Source organism: Callionymus lyra, chromosome 2 (genome assembly GCF_982586985.1).
Source record: "Callionymus lyra chromosome 2, fCalLyr1.hap1.1, whole genome shotgun sequence".
Lineage (NCBI taxonomy): Eukaryota > Metazoa > Chordata > Actinopteri > Syngnathiformes > Callionymidae > Callionymus > Callionymus lyra.
In genome coordinates this window covers 35,375,154-35,391,521 of record NC_141819.1, presented here as the reverse complement: position 1 = coordinate 35,391,521, position 16,368 = coordinate 35,375,154, and the positions used below count along the sequence as shown (strand labels likewise).

General features: G+C 37.1%; 2 protein-coding genes across 2 annotated transcripts in view; both read left to right on the top strand.

Moving 5' to 3' along the window:
- Positions 1–16,368, top strand: part of rabgap1l (RAB GTPase activating protein 1-like) — a 78,509-nt gene that overhangs the window by 29,930 nt on the left and 32,211 nt on the right. The gene's annotated exons all lie outside the window — the stretch shown is intronic.
- On the top strand, positions 585–1,749 carry gpr52 (G protein-coupled receptor 52). The gene has a single exon (XM_087784859.1). It carries the CDS (start codon positions 631–633, stop codon positions 1,738–1,740), a length of 1,110 nt encoding a protein of 369 aa, XP_087640985.1. The 5' UTR covers positions 585–630; the 3' UTR covers positions 1,741–1,749.

Sequence of the window (16,368 nt, the reverse complement as noted above, 5' to 3'; positions counted from 1 at the left end):
GGAGCATTTAACCCTTTCATCGGCTATTGTTTAGCAGAAATTTGCAGTCCAGAGCACTGAGAGGCAAATGTGGATCCATTCTCACCCCAACATCGTTTCCACAATCATGCCTTTTCCTCAGTACCTTGTGAGCCGAAAGTGCTGCGACATTATCATTTGCTGAGATCCTATGTTTTGCTAGTCGTGTCTGTGTTTTGATTCAGACAATAGCTTGTCAATGATGGGCTCCAGACACTGACCAGAGGTCCAACGAAAAATGGAAGCTTCCAGCTAGAAAGTAAACACTGCAGCTGTAAGGTTTCATCACATGTATTCTCCTGACTTTGTGCTCTTGAGCACAGCAACTAATGCTCCTGGTGACATCCCTTAATAAACATCGGCAGACCAAGCAACTTTAGGTTTAGTACGACTAGTTTGTCCTGCTATGGAATAACTGGGAGTATAACTGATATGACCTTGGCAGGACTTCCTTCCCTCCCAAACAATGTATTTTTTTCAAAACTGTCTGTAATCATTTTATTGAAACAGAACTCTGTTAACAAGAGGGGGAAGCCTGTGAGACTACTAGCCTGACCGAAAAAGGCTGCAACTGCACCCAGTTTCACGTGTGGAGAAGGGCCACTGAACATCATGAACCAGTCTGAATTGACAACGGAACTCATGAATACTGTGAACAGCAGCCATGGTGATGTTTTCACAGGAAGGACTGCAAACCACTCCTGTCCATTGGGGTGGGGACTGAACCAAGGGCTGGAACCCTGCGTCCTGGAGACCGCAGTCATCGTTCTTTTGACGGTGCTCATTATTGCTGGAAACCTGACGGTAATAGTGGTGTTTCATTGTGCCCCCCTGCTCCACCACTATACCACCAGCTACTTCATCCAGACCATGGCCTACGCAGACCTGCTGGTGGGTCTCAGCTGCCTGGTTCCTACGCTGTCTTTGCTCCATTATCCCGCAGGAGTCCAGGAGCCGATAACGTGCCAGGTGTTTAGCTACGTCATATCTGTGCTTAAAAGTGTTTCCATGGCTTGCCTCGCCTGCATCAGTGTGGATCGCTACCTGGCTATAACAAAACCTTTATCGTACAACCAGCTGGTGACACCGTGCCGATTACGAGGATGCATCATGCTCATCTGGATCTACTCGAGTCTCGTTTTCCTACCATCCTTCTTTGGTTGGGGCAAACCTGGCTATCATGGAGATATATTTGTTTGGTGTGCACACTCATGGCCCACCTCCGCCCTCTTCACAGGGTTTGTCGTGTGTTTGCTTTACGCACCGGCAGCTCTGGTTGTGTGTTTTACCTACTATCACATCTTTCGCATTTGCCAGCAGCACAACAGGGAAATTAGTGAGCGAAGGGCACGTTTTCCAAGCCAAGAGATGGAGACCGGCGAAGGCGGGCATCACACCGGGCACGGACCTGATCGTCGCTATGCTATGGTGCTGTTCCGCATCACCAGTGTTTTCTACATGTTGTGGCTCCCCTACATAATCTACTTCCTGTTGGAGAGCTCACACGTCCTGGATAGCCCTGCCCTGAGCTTCATCACAACCTGGCTAGCCATTAGCAATAGCTTTTGTAACTGTGTTATCTATAGTCTGTCCAACAGTGTGTTCCGTCTGGGCATGCGGCGGCTCTCACAGACAATGTGCTCCTTCAGCCACTGCACAGTGGATGACAGAGAATTTGGGGAGCCCAAACCTAGAAAGAGGGCAAACTCGTGTGCCATTTGAGGACTGACTTTTTGAACCTTAAAGATTGTCGTAAAAAACAAAACGTCTGTGTTTGTAAACGGCAACAGATGTATTTCTTTGTTAGCTCTTATCAACAAATGAAAAATACTGTTAATAAATTCCCAGAGCTCACATTACCACTCTGTACATCTCTCCATATTTTCAGCCTTGCCCATCATGGTAGGAAGACCAAATTATGTCCAGTAAATTAGGCTCATGAATCTCATGAATAGATGTTGCATCGACATTAAATGCCTGTGAAATGTTCCATTTGATCCTACTGAACTTTTTATCACCTGTCTTTAGGCTGTAATAGTAGGCTAACAAATCTTGGCATTGACTGTTATAAAAAGTTGACATTGTAAGTGTTGACTGGAGGTGGTCTGTAGTAAGTGATCGTCTGACAGTTGTCTTGTAAATGCAGTTTGTGTTTTTGTGTTATTATTCATATCTGCATTCAAAGTGACCTTTATCGTTTCATCTAGCAAGGACACAGAGGGGGTATAGTTGTTTTTTGGGGACTTTTTCAATATCTTAGTGAAAATCGTATCCTCCTTGAAAACAAAGTTTTTTAAATGAATTCAACCGACTGTCGAGCCAGACATTCCTTCTTATGTAATCTATTAATGTTAATTTCTTCACTTCATGTTGTTCAAGAAGCTCAGAAAAATGCGTGGAGGGAAAAAGTGCACTCCTGATGTCACTCAGTGGCCCTTAGATAACATAATAGGATTGCATAATTTAAATATCAGATCCAGGAATACACTTAAGAAAACCGCAACATCCCTCTAAAGCTCTAATGAAAAGAATGTGCATGTACAGCCCTTATAATTGAAGCAAATCAATCTCGCCACAAAAATCATCCAGACTTCAAGGCATTGTTAATACTTTTAATGAAAAAGAAAAGTTTAATTGTTTATCTATTATCTTATATATTTGTCATGATGAGCAGGTTTACAAAAGTATATTTTTATTATGTCATTTGTGAACTTGAGATTTCATCTTCACTCACTAAGATAATATATCTAATATTTTCCAACCAGCTCTTCATTTGTGACTCAAACTCTACATTGTCACCAATACAGTATTCCTGAGCTGTTTTCTTTCCTGTCATGATCAGGAAGTTGGCCAAGATTCCCACCAGTGCTGTAGCATTCCTGATTTGATTTTGTTTTGAGAACATTCTGATGCATGAGTGCTCAGGAAAGCCATTTGGAACCAGCAAGTCGATGTTAGGTCCTGTTGCCCTGCTAAACAGAGCAGTAAGGTTATAAAATTGTGATGTGATGGAAACATATTTATGTAAACTCTAATTCTAACTCATGGCTGTCTGTAAAAAGAAATAATTCCTCAAGGTACATCGAGAGAAAGATGGCTGTGTTTAATTTGCCCTCGGCTGATCAAGTTCAGGTTACAGAGATGTGATATGCCTCATGTGTGAGTTTGAAAAGCAACCCATCTACAAATCACTTGCTTGTATTTGTGTTGTCTTTCTGAGTGGCTTAATTTGTACTGCCTTGTTTAACTTTCAATGAAAATGCAAATTTAGATTAAACCAGTGCTGCCGATTTTATTCAATAAATGTGAGATGAAATCCACCGATTTTTCTTTAGACGTAATGATCCTACGTAATCATTACAAATTAGGGAAAGTTTAGGAGACAATTGGACACCGTTTAATATTTTCATTGACCTAAAGGTGTAAAAGCAATTCATGCATTTAACAAATTTACAACGTAAGAAATGTAAAGTGTCTTATTATAATGGCTGCGATATTGTGGTACAATACATAACGAAACCAATTATAACAGTTTCCTAAGGGACCATGTTTGTTCAATTTAGATGTGTACAAACAAAAGTTGGTATTGTAACATTGTAAGTGCTTTAGGTTGGCCAAAATTAATTTATATACCTTAAAAACACAGATGTTTTTGCTGCTGTTTTACATTTATTTATTTTTATTCCTTAAAAAAAAGAATTATGTCTGATAATCGCTTTACCATTATCAAAGTCATTTACCATCATCCTTTAAATAATAGTAACCCCAAGTTAGATTTGATGGCCCTTGAGTTATGGTAGCCGTTTGTGTCTTGCGGCACATCATTAGAGAACTTGTCAATTTATAGTGACGTCCAAATAATTAACGCATCAAACAAGATTAATTGATCCCTTTTTGTTAACCTATTACATGTATGGAAACATGGTATGGTACATACATGATGGCATCTGTAACATGAAATCTTATGCCAGAAATGGAAGACAACATTATATTTTTAAACATTGTAAAGATTAAAACAGTTTGCAAAAGCAGGTTAGGAATGTTTTGGGTGGTGCTTTGTAAATCATTATTTTTCTTAAAGAAATATTTCAGCATATTTAAGCTGTCAAGGACAATCAAACTGACGGCTTTTAATAACATTTCACAAGAATACAATGCTTTTGAAATTTCAAACACAAGCTAGCTAGCAGACATTTATTTAAAAAAGGATCTATTGTAGTTGGGGTGTTTAAAAAAAAAACAACTTTTCTTTTTACATAAAATCACCTGTATTGTCTGCAACAGAAAAAAGTACATGTTGTAATTAAATTGTGCCATGGCTGCTTAATAGGGCCATTTTTAGCCTCATGCATGATGTCTAAATCATACCTGTGTGCTGTAGTAATAGTCGTATCCGAATCACAAGACTACTACTGAATGGAAGACGTTTCTTTTTATGCTTTTTGTAGAAGAGTTGCAGCAGAAATAGTTGGGTATTCTCTCCATAACGAGTAGACAAACGTCTATTATAGAATATAAATATTTAAAAATGTTCAAAAGAGAAAGTGTGTTAGCTAAATGATGTTTTTTGTACTATGTTGAATAAAGTCTGGATGTAGGCAATATTTCTAGGCTACACAATAAGGTCCTTTGAGTTGACCTTGTAGCTCATGAGAATGATTTTTTTTTTTTCTTTGTCAAACCAAATCTTATTTATTCAGATTTATTTTTTCTTCTGAAATTACCAAACGTTATTTTATTTATTTCTGAATACATATGTTGATATCTATACATGAAATGCTGTTTATTAAAATATTGTGTTGGAAGTGTGGTAAATGATTTTGTTTAGCCAAAACAACCTACTTTCTCAAAGGAATGGTGCGTTTATTTGTGATAAACTAGGCTTCTGGTGTTTTGACTAGAAAGGCAGTGTGTTTAATGAAATATCTATTTTTTTATTTGGAGATTTTGTCACGGACTGTGGTTTTGCTGTTGCTGCTAACACAATAAAGGTGAAATTGTGTAAGTTGTCTCTGGGACAATATACCGTGATTCGTCTTGATCATTTGCTCCCTCTTCTCTGCATGTTGTTTTGATTATGGTTTGATTTTTTTTAATTTATATTTCTATATGCTTTCATACAGATTATTGCAGACACCTTGAAATACTCTAATATAGCAACTAACAACACAGATATTCTTTGTTTCCAAAATTTGCTCTTAAAAAAAAAAATTGAAATATAATCTTTAAAATATTCACATAACTTTCCCCATAGCAAAGTTGTCTTGGAACAATTCTGATACACAACAAGGCATAGGACAACATATATGTTTTTTTAATTTAAGATTTCAATCTAAAAAAAGGGGTGGGTGAGGGTCTGCCCCCCTTCTTTCACACCAATCTTCTCCAGCATAAAAAATGTGAAGTGAAGGTTTTGGGAGACATTATTTAAATAAGAAAAAACAATTAAATCTATAGCAAACACGGTCAATACATGATTCAAATTAAATGTGCAAGCATGTATTCATGTTAAAAGACACAGAAGAGAGATTAAACCATAAACATGATTGAATTGGAAGATAAATAAATGCTATATTTAAACAGTCACAACTCAATTCACACATAATTCTGAATGTCAATGATTTGTCTTCTAAACCGACTATTGATTTCACTATATTCTGCATTATCCATGCATCCAAGTATATGTGATCCAAATTTAAATATCTATTTTTAGCATCGTTAATATCACCCAGCATTAAAATGTGGTAATGAGTCTGTATTCTGGGTTTTTTTCTGGTTTTGGATGAAAGCCTTTGTACGCTCTCGGGCCAGAAAACCGCCTTCAACTCACCTCCTGCTCAATATTCATGGCTTCCACTATCTCTGGCATTCCCTTTTATTTCCACAAATGGAAGCACTCATCTCTCTTGTATTTCCTCTCTCCATCCTGCCACTCTCTCTCACCGCCTTCCGTTTTGATTGAGAAAGAACCACCTGACCCTCTTTGAGGTGGGGAAGTCGTAATTTGAGGTGAAGCCAGTTCCTGCTGCGTGCTAATGGTGAGGATCGTGCAGCGCCCACCAAAGCCTTTGATGACAAGTGCAACACACACACAGCTCACGCGCACTCACACGCATTAACGTGATATATTTCCGAAGATTTCTCTTAAAACGAGCATTAAAATCATATTAATCATGATTAAATGCTTACGATTGTGTTGTTTTTGATGGGGCTGTTTGCAAGATAAAAAAAATAAAATAAAAGCATGATTTGAGAATTCTAACAATTTACCATTTGGAGCATAAAGAATTTGAGCTACCACGATATCATCAAATATTCTTGGAAATTATTAAATGTTAAAAAATATTTTTGCATATATACCTGTACATTATAAAAGCATTGAGGGTCCATACCTCCTCCAAGGGGCTTATTTCACATGACTTTAAAATAACATGGGATACACTGAAACTAATAAAACGGCTCTCTGTGTGCTGGGATCGTGTTGCCTCGTGGGCAAAAAGGAAGAGACAATTTAAATAAACAATAATACATGTTCTCTCTCTACAGTCGTATGAATATTGATTTATTGTAGTTTCACGCTTTTCCTGTACAGGCAAATTTTTCTTTTTTTTTTTAAACCAAATGTTATCATTTCTTACTTGTCCAACTTTAAACTTTTTGTGAAAAATTAGTTTAGAACATTTGAAGTTATTATAGAAAATTGCAAAAAAATATTAAATGTCCTTCATAAAAACCCTAATACGTGAAGGGTGCTGCGTCAATTGCAGATTTACCATTTGGAGCTGCCAGAATATCATCAAACATTGGTAAATATCATCAAAGTTAAAAAATAGTTTACTATTATTATTATTTCTGTTTATTGTAATACATTTTTTTATACAATTTAATATTAATACAAAATCCAATTCAATTCAAATTAAAAAAAATAAATGAAGATTATCTAAACAAAGAGTTTAATGGGCTGTGCGCTCCAAATAATGCACAACATAAAAATGCAGTCGTAGAAAAGATCCGAAAATATCTCAGTGAAGCATATGTTCACAGAATAAAAGTGTATTTTTCATGGTCCGTTTCCATCTCTTTGAAGAGGTTTAGCGCAACAATTAAAGGAATGACGTTGCATCACATTGTAACAGATGCGACAGAGAAGCAGATCTCTTTACTTAGCTGTTCAAAGGCGACAAAAAGAGAGAAATGTTCTCTATTAAGACCCACTGTTGTGAAGTGAATGTCGCGAAGAGCTCGTGATCTGGCTGTGTGAAGCCACGACTTGCCTTCTGCACAGCTGGCCACAGCTTTTGCTCGAATCCTCTTCACTTTCAGCTATTTTCGGTGGCCAAATTTGTGCTGCATCCCTAAATAAAACAACTTCTGTGATTCAGAATCAAATCTAAATTGTAGGTCCGCTCTGTGGGACTCAAACTTTGCCTCCGAAAATCAAAGTTGAATGAACAATAATATGACTTTCTTTGTCTCAATAGCCACATGACGGGTTATTTATCTGTGTGGTTCTTTACACTAGCTATCCTTCCCAGAGTTTTGGACTCCTGCAAGACCATCCCTAATATCAGCCAACGCTTATCCAAGCAATCTAGAGTTGCTAATGTTTCTTAAAACAATTCATATCAAGTGTTTTAACCATGACTTGCAGCAGGTTTTGTAGGCATGCCAACTGACTTATATAACCCTCCCTGTTAATCTGTCCACTGCGATTTGTAATCAATTGCGAAGCTGCTGCATTGGCTGTGTTGGATCTTTGTTTCATACTGACGGTCTTGCCAGAACAGTCCGCTGCCTGACTGGGAAAAAAAATGTTAACAGAAGCGGCTGCTTCAAATTATCTTTGTTGCCAAATAATAAAGAGAAAGACCTCTTTTATATTTGATTCTGTTTTTTTCTCTAAAATTGCCTGTAATTTTCGCCGGAGTTCTTGTTCTGTCGATTCATCCTTGGAGGGCAAAGTCGTTCTCCTTGGCTGCCGGCAGAGGACATGCCAGGAGAGATTTATTCATTTATTAAATTTGTAACCCTTCACGGGTCTCAAGTTGTCAGACTTTGCCAGCGGTTGGACTGAGTTGGAGCTCCTCCGGTCCCAGGGGTTGTTTTAGTCAAATAAGAGGCAACAAAGCGACAAATGTAATCTTTAATTGTCAAACTGTAATTTGAATTCAATTTATTTATTTATTATTATATAATCGTTCACTAGGAAATCGTCCACAATTATCTTTTATATACACAGCAAACATGAGTAGTAGTAAAATCTTCAACTACAATAACCCAATTATAAACTATAACTTAACTATTTTCACCTGGACAAACAAGATTTTTTTTTAGATATTAAAAGTAGTCGTGGTAGTTGGTGAAATGGTTGACTATTGAATTAGTTAAATATACACAGATTATTTTAAGATTCACATAAAGATACATTTTCAACTTTAAGCATAAACAAAATTATGTTTAATACTGATTAACATTGTTTTCTTATAAAATATTACAGTTTATTAAACGGCTTGAAATTCTTACTCTCAAAGTTAAATTAGCAAAACCTTTAAAAATGAACCAGCTTGTAATCTTTCTGTACATCTTCCTCTCCGAGTAACCACTGACCTGTTCACTGAATCGTCGACACATAAATGTACAAAAGGTGCCACAGCGCGTCCTCTTATGCAAACATGAACTGACCTACTCTGCGACTGACCCACCTACACACTCCCTTTGGGTCCGCTGTCTTCACCTTCCAAGAGGAGTCACAACACACCAATAATGTCAGCCACCAGGAGGGATGCACTTTGTCTCCCTTCCCGTCACAGTCATGCTAAAGAAAGACAATCGATAAGAGCGAGGACGACAGATGAACAGGGAACAAACCGTAAATTGACTGTAATTATTTTAGTATGGCTGACAAACAACCCAGATCTTTTTGATGTAATTAATTTATATTTTTTACACATATTTCTTGGTATTATTTAGTAGTTAGTTGCAAACAGGAGTCTGAGTAAAGCCGTTTCTGAATCTGTTATTTTGTCAAAATAAACGTTTGAGCAAACTCTATATCACAATAAATTTTATCTGATTTATCCCTGAAAAGGGTAAAAATTAAGGCCAAGGGGCCAACTCTGGGAACATATATCGTGTTTATTTTTTCCAAAACGAGTTAAAGACTTCTATTGAGGGGCGACTTTATCACACAACCTATTTAATAAGAAAAATAAAGTAATAATTAAAGAGACAATAACAAACATAGTGTTAAATAAGTGAAGAACAATGAACTTAGCAAACCAACAATGTAAACTTCCCTTAAATCACTTAAATAAGGTACGCTTTTCTTCATTTTCTTTCATTGAAGTGATTGCCATTCAGTTGAAGTGTTTTGCGCCAAGTTGTAAAATATCCTACGGTCTTGAACGCACCATAGCAATTCCAATGTCATTGAAATTTCACATAGGATTACTTCATGTCTACATTGTTGATGAATATTGAAAAACTGAAAAAACTGTTGGGTTATGTACCTTGACTCAAATAGTCATTCTTTTTATACTAATATCTTTCACTAAAGGTATTATAAGGGAAGTTTTTCAGACGTGGCTGCAGAAGGAAGCATCTATGATTATCTTCATGTTAAGAAGTGGAATATGTCATTGTGACTGTCTACCTCCCTCCCTCATATCGTCTTTAATACTGATGTATGATTAGAAGGATCTCATCAGCAAGCGATGGTCGACACAGATTCTCTTCACGACTGATTACCTAGTTAGTTACGGCCTTGCTTTCCCATGATGATTTCCCATATAGAAATTCAAATAGTATCTTAGCCTTTTCTTCCAATGAAACTAAAACTAGAGCAACCGAGTGCGTGAGGCTCAAAGGAAGATGAATGTGAGCCAGCTGTTGCCCCCCAACATACCCCTTTACCTTCGATCCCAGAGGGAAATCTCGTAAAACTTCTTTGGCAACAGTCAAGGACAAAGGCCTCCCGAGTGTTATTTTTTAATTACGGAGATGCCGTCCTTTGCACCAATAGATTATGCTGTTGTGCGGCTCTGAAATGAAGGGAAATTTTGGATTCAGCTCTCATGTCATTGTCGCATCTCTCCCACTGACGGTGTGTTTACTCACATTCTATGTTATTTAGCTTGCTTTTCTGCACTTCAATGTGAATGCTCCTCTATTTGCATAATCAGCATTTTTGTTCACCTGTACAGGCAATATTTGCTGAACTCCCATTTACAAAACAAATGGCCTCCCGCACGAACATGAGGGTGCTTTCTTCATTACAGAGATGCCGTCCTTTGCACCAATAGATTATGCTGTTGTGCGGCTCTGAAATGAAGGGAAATATTCGATTCGGCGTCCATGTCATTGTAGCATCTGTCTCACTGACGGTGTGTTTGCTCGCATTCTATGTTAATTAGCTTTCTTTTCCTCTGGTTTTCTACCCTTTAATGTGAATTCTGCTCTGTTTGCATAATCAGCATTTCTGTTTGACTATACATGCAATATTTGCTGAACTCCCATTTACAAAACAAATGGCCGCCCGCACAAACATGAGGGTGCTTTCTTCAACAAAAGGAGACCCCACCAAGTAATGACTTTAACCTACTTTCATGAGCATGGACTATATTATTTCTTACAGCATATGTTGTTGCTGTTTATTTTTTTTCCTGCTGAGGACTTAGTTTTTCTATTCCACCCTTTAATTTCTGTGCTTCACACTGAATGTTAAGAATGATGTATTATGTGAACTTTGCTTTCCTGTTTAGCTTTATGCTTCTCATGCTTATATGTTCTATAAAAAGTTGTTACCACAGATGACTATCCGACCACTAGGAAGGTGATATATTGGAGCAATTTGTTTTTTTCTGGTTTGTTTTTTATCATATGTTGCATAAATAAGATATTTCGGGGTTGCACATCATTACTACATCTGACCTGGATCATAATAATTAGATATATTGACAATAAAATATAACGTTATTGATCCTTTAGTAAATCCTTTGGAAGAAGAGGGTTCTATTCGCAACACAGCAGCCAACAGAAGAACAAAGTGCAAACAACACGCAAAGAACAAAGTGAACATGGATCGAGACCAGATCGAAATTCTTAGGAGGAAAGAAATAATGAAGCTCGACTCAGTAGGTCATCGTATCATCACCCACACTTGCTTCCCCTAAATGCAGAGTTATTCATTTTTATGGCACAATGATTCAAGTATTCCTTGAGTAGCCTAGTCTTGCTTCTAGGGAGGAGATATTTTAATATCTTTTAATATTATTTGACTGGCCAAGTAATGTTATGTGGACCGCCATGAATACTTTGAGTTGTCTCGAAATGTGTTCTTAATACCAACATTAGATTGTTTCTTCTGTTACCTGGCAAAGGAGGTGGTCAAGGATTTTTCTTTTATTTGCTTTCACGCCACTGAAGATGTTACATTTCAAAGAATCTCTTCAAGGCTTGAATGTTTGTTTTTTTATACGCCATTTTATTTCAATTAAATCAGCATTGTCTCTAAACTATACTTCACTTCCTCTTTTGCTAGAAATATTTGAGCTAACAGCCTTTAATGGTAGAAGATGTAAAGTTTAATATGAGAAGTATGATGGAAACCCTTCTATAAAATCTTAGCCTCCAATAAATAAAAGCAAGAATAATGTTCTACTCAATTCAGACTTTTTTTTTTGCTTTTGAAGGATGTCCGATGTTGGCCGTCGCATATGTACACACTTTATTAGCTTGTCCTTCTCTTGAGTTTACCAAAGTCAACTGGACTTTCTTACTCAACTTTTTTATTACTGATCTCATCCTGACATAACCTAAAATGTCTTCCAAATGTGAGTGAAGTTTTTGGTTCTGAGATTTTTGCTAGAGCCATGACTTCCTCTGCCATGCCCTGGTTTATCCATGGATTGTTGTCTTTCTCGTGTCAATGTTGAAGTTCTCACATCAATTCTTGATAAGTTTTGAACCAGCAATGTATCCGTACACACAGTTTGACCTCTGCGTGGGCGATCAGTCATCATGGTTCGCCTTCGGTAGTTTGGTACTGAAACCAGGATCTCTGATTGGCCGGCCTGTCGCTCCGTGACTTTGAGGGATTTGAGTGCTCATCTGACTGAAGCTCGAGCATGTCATCTGTGACTTGTCAGTTTAGCAAAGCGTGATGCGTCGCTGTTGGGGACTCACCGCACAGTAAACCCCCCACTCTTCGGCATTGCTTACATAAGAGTCAGAGAAAGCTCTCGATCTATTTGAACAAATTCTAGTTTATATTTCCTTTTTAAAATATCTAACTGTTACACAGAAAGCTAGGCAGTGTAGAAGTTGCACTCGGAAATATTTGTGTTATGATGAATCTGTGGACAAACATGAGAACAAATCTTTAATCACCCTTTTTTATTTAACCTTTACATACACTGTGTCCACTTAAGTCAACAGCTATTCAAAGTCATGTCCGCCTACAGGCTTTTGTTGATCAGTCACTTCATTTGTGTGTCAGCAAAAAGAACATTTTACATAGAAAAGGAAAAATGGCAGAGGCAGGAGATGAGTTGCACCACAGGGGGGGAATATTTTCCTGTTCCTTCAATTGTATAAGGTTGGTAAAAATATGGCGTCATAAAGCAACATCTAAGGATTAATAGTCTTAAAATAATAAATGTTATCTTTTCATACACCTGAAAATGTAATAATTACTCTTTGGCATTAGTTGTTTATCATACTTTGAGCGAGTTATTATTGAGCTTTTTAAAGATAAACGACGGCATCATTTAAAAATATTTGTAGATGGAGGAAGGAAATATTCTATATTACGTATGGATGCACCAAAAAGAATAACACAAATACATCCTCTAACTAGGCTGTTTTTAAAAAGTTTAGAACATTTTCTAAATTAAAAATAAAAAACTAACATTCTTCATCATGTTTTGTCATTTTCAGGGAACTATCACACTCATTTGAAAACAACTTTTGCCAGCACAGATGTATATAACAGAGAGTAAGCCCCCCCACAATGTTCAGATAAGGAAATGGTCCAGATCTAATTGACCAGCTTTCAACCGTTCAATATCAGAATCATCCAGTCACGTAAGAACAAAACAAAACAGGAATCTTTCGTGGTGTATTGGAAAAAGCAAGACAATCACCGCCCTTATCATAGTCTTCATCACATTTTAATTGAAAAAATATATATTATTTTATACCTACGTCCGAGACTTTTTAAAAATTTACACAAGAATTTCCAGACGTTCCATTGATACTCATTTGATTAACATTTTAGTGCTTGCACATATTTTGTCTCAGCAAAGTGAAGGCATCCATCACACGTGTTTAAACTCATTCATATGTATTTTATTTTTGCCATTTTATGACAAAAATAAAATGTTGCTGCCCATCAATAACATTGACTTTAAGAACTACTGTTCCCGGGATTCTAGAGAAAAAGGGAAATAGACGGATGCCTCGGCCTGATCATTTGTGGCAAATTTTATTGTCAATTGAAGTCCAGTACCACCTGTCTATTTGCACCTGCATGACGGGTTGCTCTGACTATATAATAGCAGCTCTTGAGAAAATAAAACTTTTGTATTTATTGAAATTCAACGGACTGTGACCTGCCTCTGTTTTTAAGCCAGGTCGCAGGGGAACATTGAAAGATGCTGTTGTAATGATTTGTGTTTGCAGAAATCAGCATATCATTATTTATAGTTGTATGAGAAGTAGGTTACCTGGTGGTGAGGTTCTGAGTAATGGTCCGTCCGTCTAACAGCCCCAAAGCTACAATTAGTGAAGGCCTCTCACGCCCCTCTGTGTACCTAACACTCTATAACCTCACTTTTTCTCTTCTCATTCATGCCGTCTGTTATCCGATCAAAAAAACTTGCATTTTTACCATCCTATTTCCTTAAATTCTTTTTTTTTAAGCTGTCAGTGTTAAAACCACATGGGGATAACTTTGACAAGAGCACAATGCACTGGGAGACACACACTGACAGAAAGCACGCACAGAGACACACTGGCCACTGATGATGGAGAGTGTTGTTAAAAAAAAAAACTCCCCTCTATGCTAATGCTGTTTTAAACCCTCCATATAAATTGTGTCTTCTTGGATGTGCAAGGGAATCTGAGCGCAAAAACATGGAGAAGTCACACATTATATTCCATTTTTTCCTTTTACACTGTTACCAAAATGCATTATTGGCAACACAGAATATAAGTCTAATAAATTAGTAAGATGGTATATAACATTTCTCTGCATAATTCTAAAGAAATCTTGCATTTTTTCTCTTTTATTAATGGGACTTTGGATTGTTGTTATGAAGTTGACATAAATCAATTTCCAACTTGGTAGACTTCAATCGGAACCCACAGTTGAATTATTAATTGCACTTGAAATGTGCATTAAAAAAAGTTGCACTCAATGAAGTCAAAAAGCTTTTTTTTTTTTCTTCATCCTAAGTTGGTTCATTAAAGTCAGAACGTCGTCATGCTTTCTTCCAGGAATACAAAATGTCTTCCATTGACTTCCTCTTTTCGTGACGCCCTTCCCTTTCCTGACGTTCAAATGGGAAATTGTTTTGAGCTGCTTCTCATACACAACTTTTTATCGGTTTTTAATAGCCTACAAACCATGTTGCTTAAGTGTTAAGTCTTATCCATATATCTATACATATATCTTTATCCAAATAGTTAAGGTTGAGAAATATTGCAAGATTCAGAAAAGCTTTTTGTTTTAGCCAAGCTTCGAATGGTTTTAATAATATATGACCCTGGTTTAGAAAGGCGCTTTACAAATAACCATTACTAACTTACTAACTTATTTATTGTTAATAATGATAACAAAACAATCCAATATGAACTATGCAGTCAGAAATTACCATGCAATTACCTCTTAAAGGTAATTGTTTATTTAATATATTTTATTTTGTAATTTTATTTCAATTGATTAAGATTATCGATAAAATAGACCATATGTGTCAACTCAAAGGGCCAAAATCTTATAACAGTCAAGGTTGGGGAACAATCTGTCTGTAACAGGAGGTATAAGTCAGATTGCGAGATTGTCTTTTCTGTCTTGGAAGTGTCAATTTATCTTAATTTTCTCTGTGTTTGTCCTCCTATATCAATAAATCCCATCCAATTCCTTAAATATAATGTTTACTCTTTGGTACCAATACCTGGTTAAACAACCATCAGATAACGGTGCTTGATTGGCCAGCAAACTCGCCAGACCCGAAACCCAGAGAGAATTTATGGGGCATTGCCAAGAAAAAGATGAGAGACATGAGACCGAACAAAGCAGCCGAGCTGCTATCAAAGCAACCTGGGCTTCCATAACACCTGAGCAGTGCCACAGGCTGATAGCATCCATGCCACGCAACGTTGAGGCAGTAATTCATGCAAAAGGGGCCCAAACCAAGTACTTAGTACACATGCAAGATTAAACCTTTCACAGGGCCAATATTTCTCTGTATGAAATCCCTTTTCTGTTAATTGTATGTGATATTCACATTTTTCAAAGGTTTTCATAAGTTATATCAAATGAAGGCTTTAAATATCTTGAGTTGCATGTTATGAACCAATGTCATACATTAGTTTCATCTTGTAAATCTAATTGCTGGAATAAACAAGCCTTTGCACATTTTTTAAGTTTCGCCTGTATGTTGCAAATTTGATTAAGGTAGATCATTTGGACTTGATCATTTTTAAAAGTAGCTCGGGGACCGAAAAAGTTTGGGCAACCTTTATTTATATATTCTTTGTATAGTTGTAAGTGTTGGAGAAAGTAATCTGTAAATATTGCACATTGATGCCCACTTTTCCCAGGCTAGTACAAGTGAATGTGGACCATGAATGAAATCAACTGTGGCTAAGGGGACTGTGTGACAGTTGTGGATGAATGGTTGTACATCTTTGACTCGTACATGAGCGTGACTGTCACTTCAGGGGATTTGGTGCATTTCCCTGGTTTTACTTGCCCCGGTACCTTCCACGCTGCAGAAATGTATAAAAGTGAGGCACCGTGACGGAGGGCTGATGCTGATGAGCCTGGAGTTCCTCCTGAACACCTCAGCCTCCCCGCGGAGATCAAAGTGCTGCCGGAGTCAGCGTTCATATTGGACACATTCATACTTGCATCAAAATGAGCAGATTATCACTCCTGTGTTTGCAGGGATTAGTTTTAGGATTATTCACTGGAGTTCTCTGTTGAACCACTTTTGTCTACAGTACTATTGAATGTGGTCATAATAGCGCAGATATGCAGTGTTAATTACTTTCATTATTTGCATGAATACACAATAGAAAATGTTTTAATGTCTCGAAATTTTCCCCAATTTTGGAATGAGCCAAAAC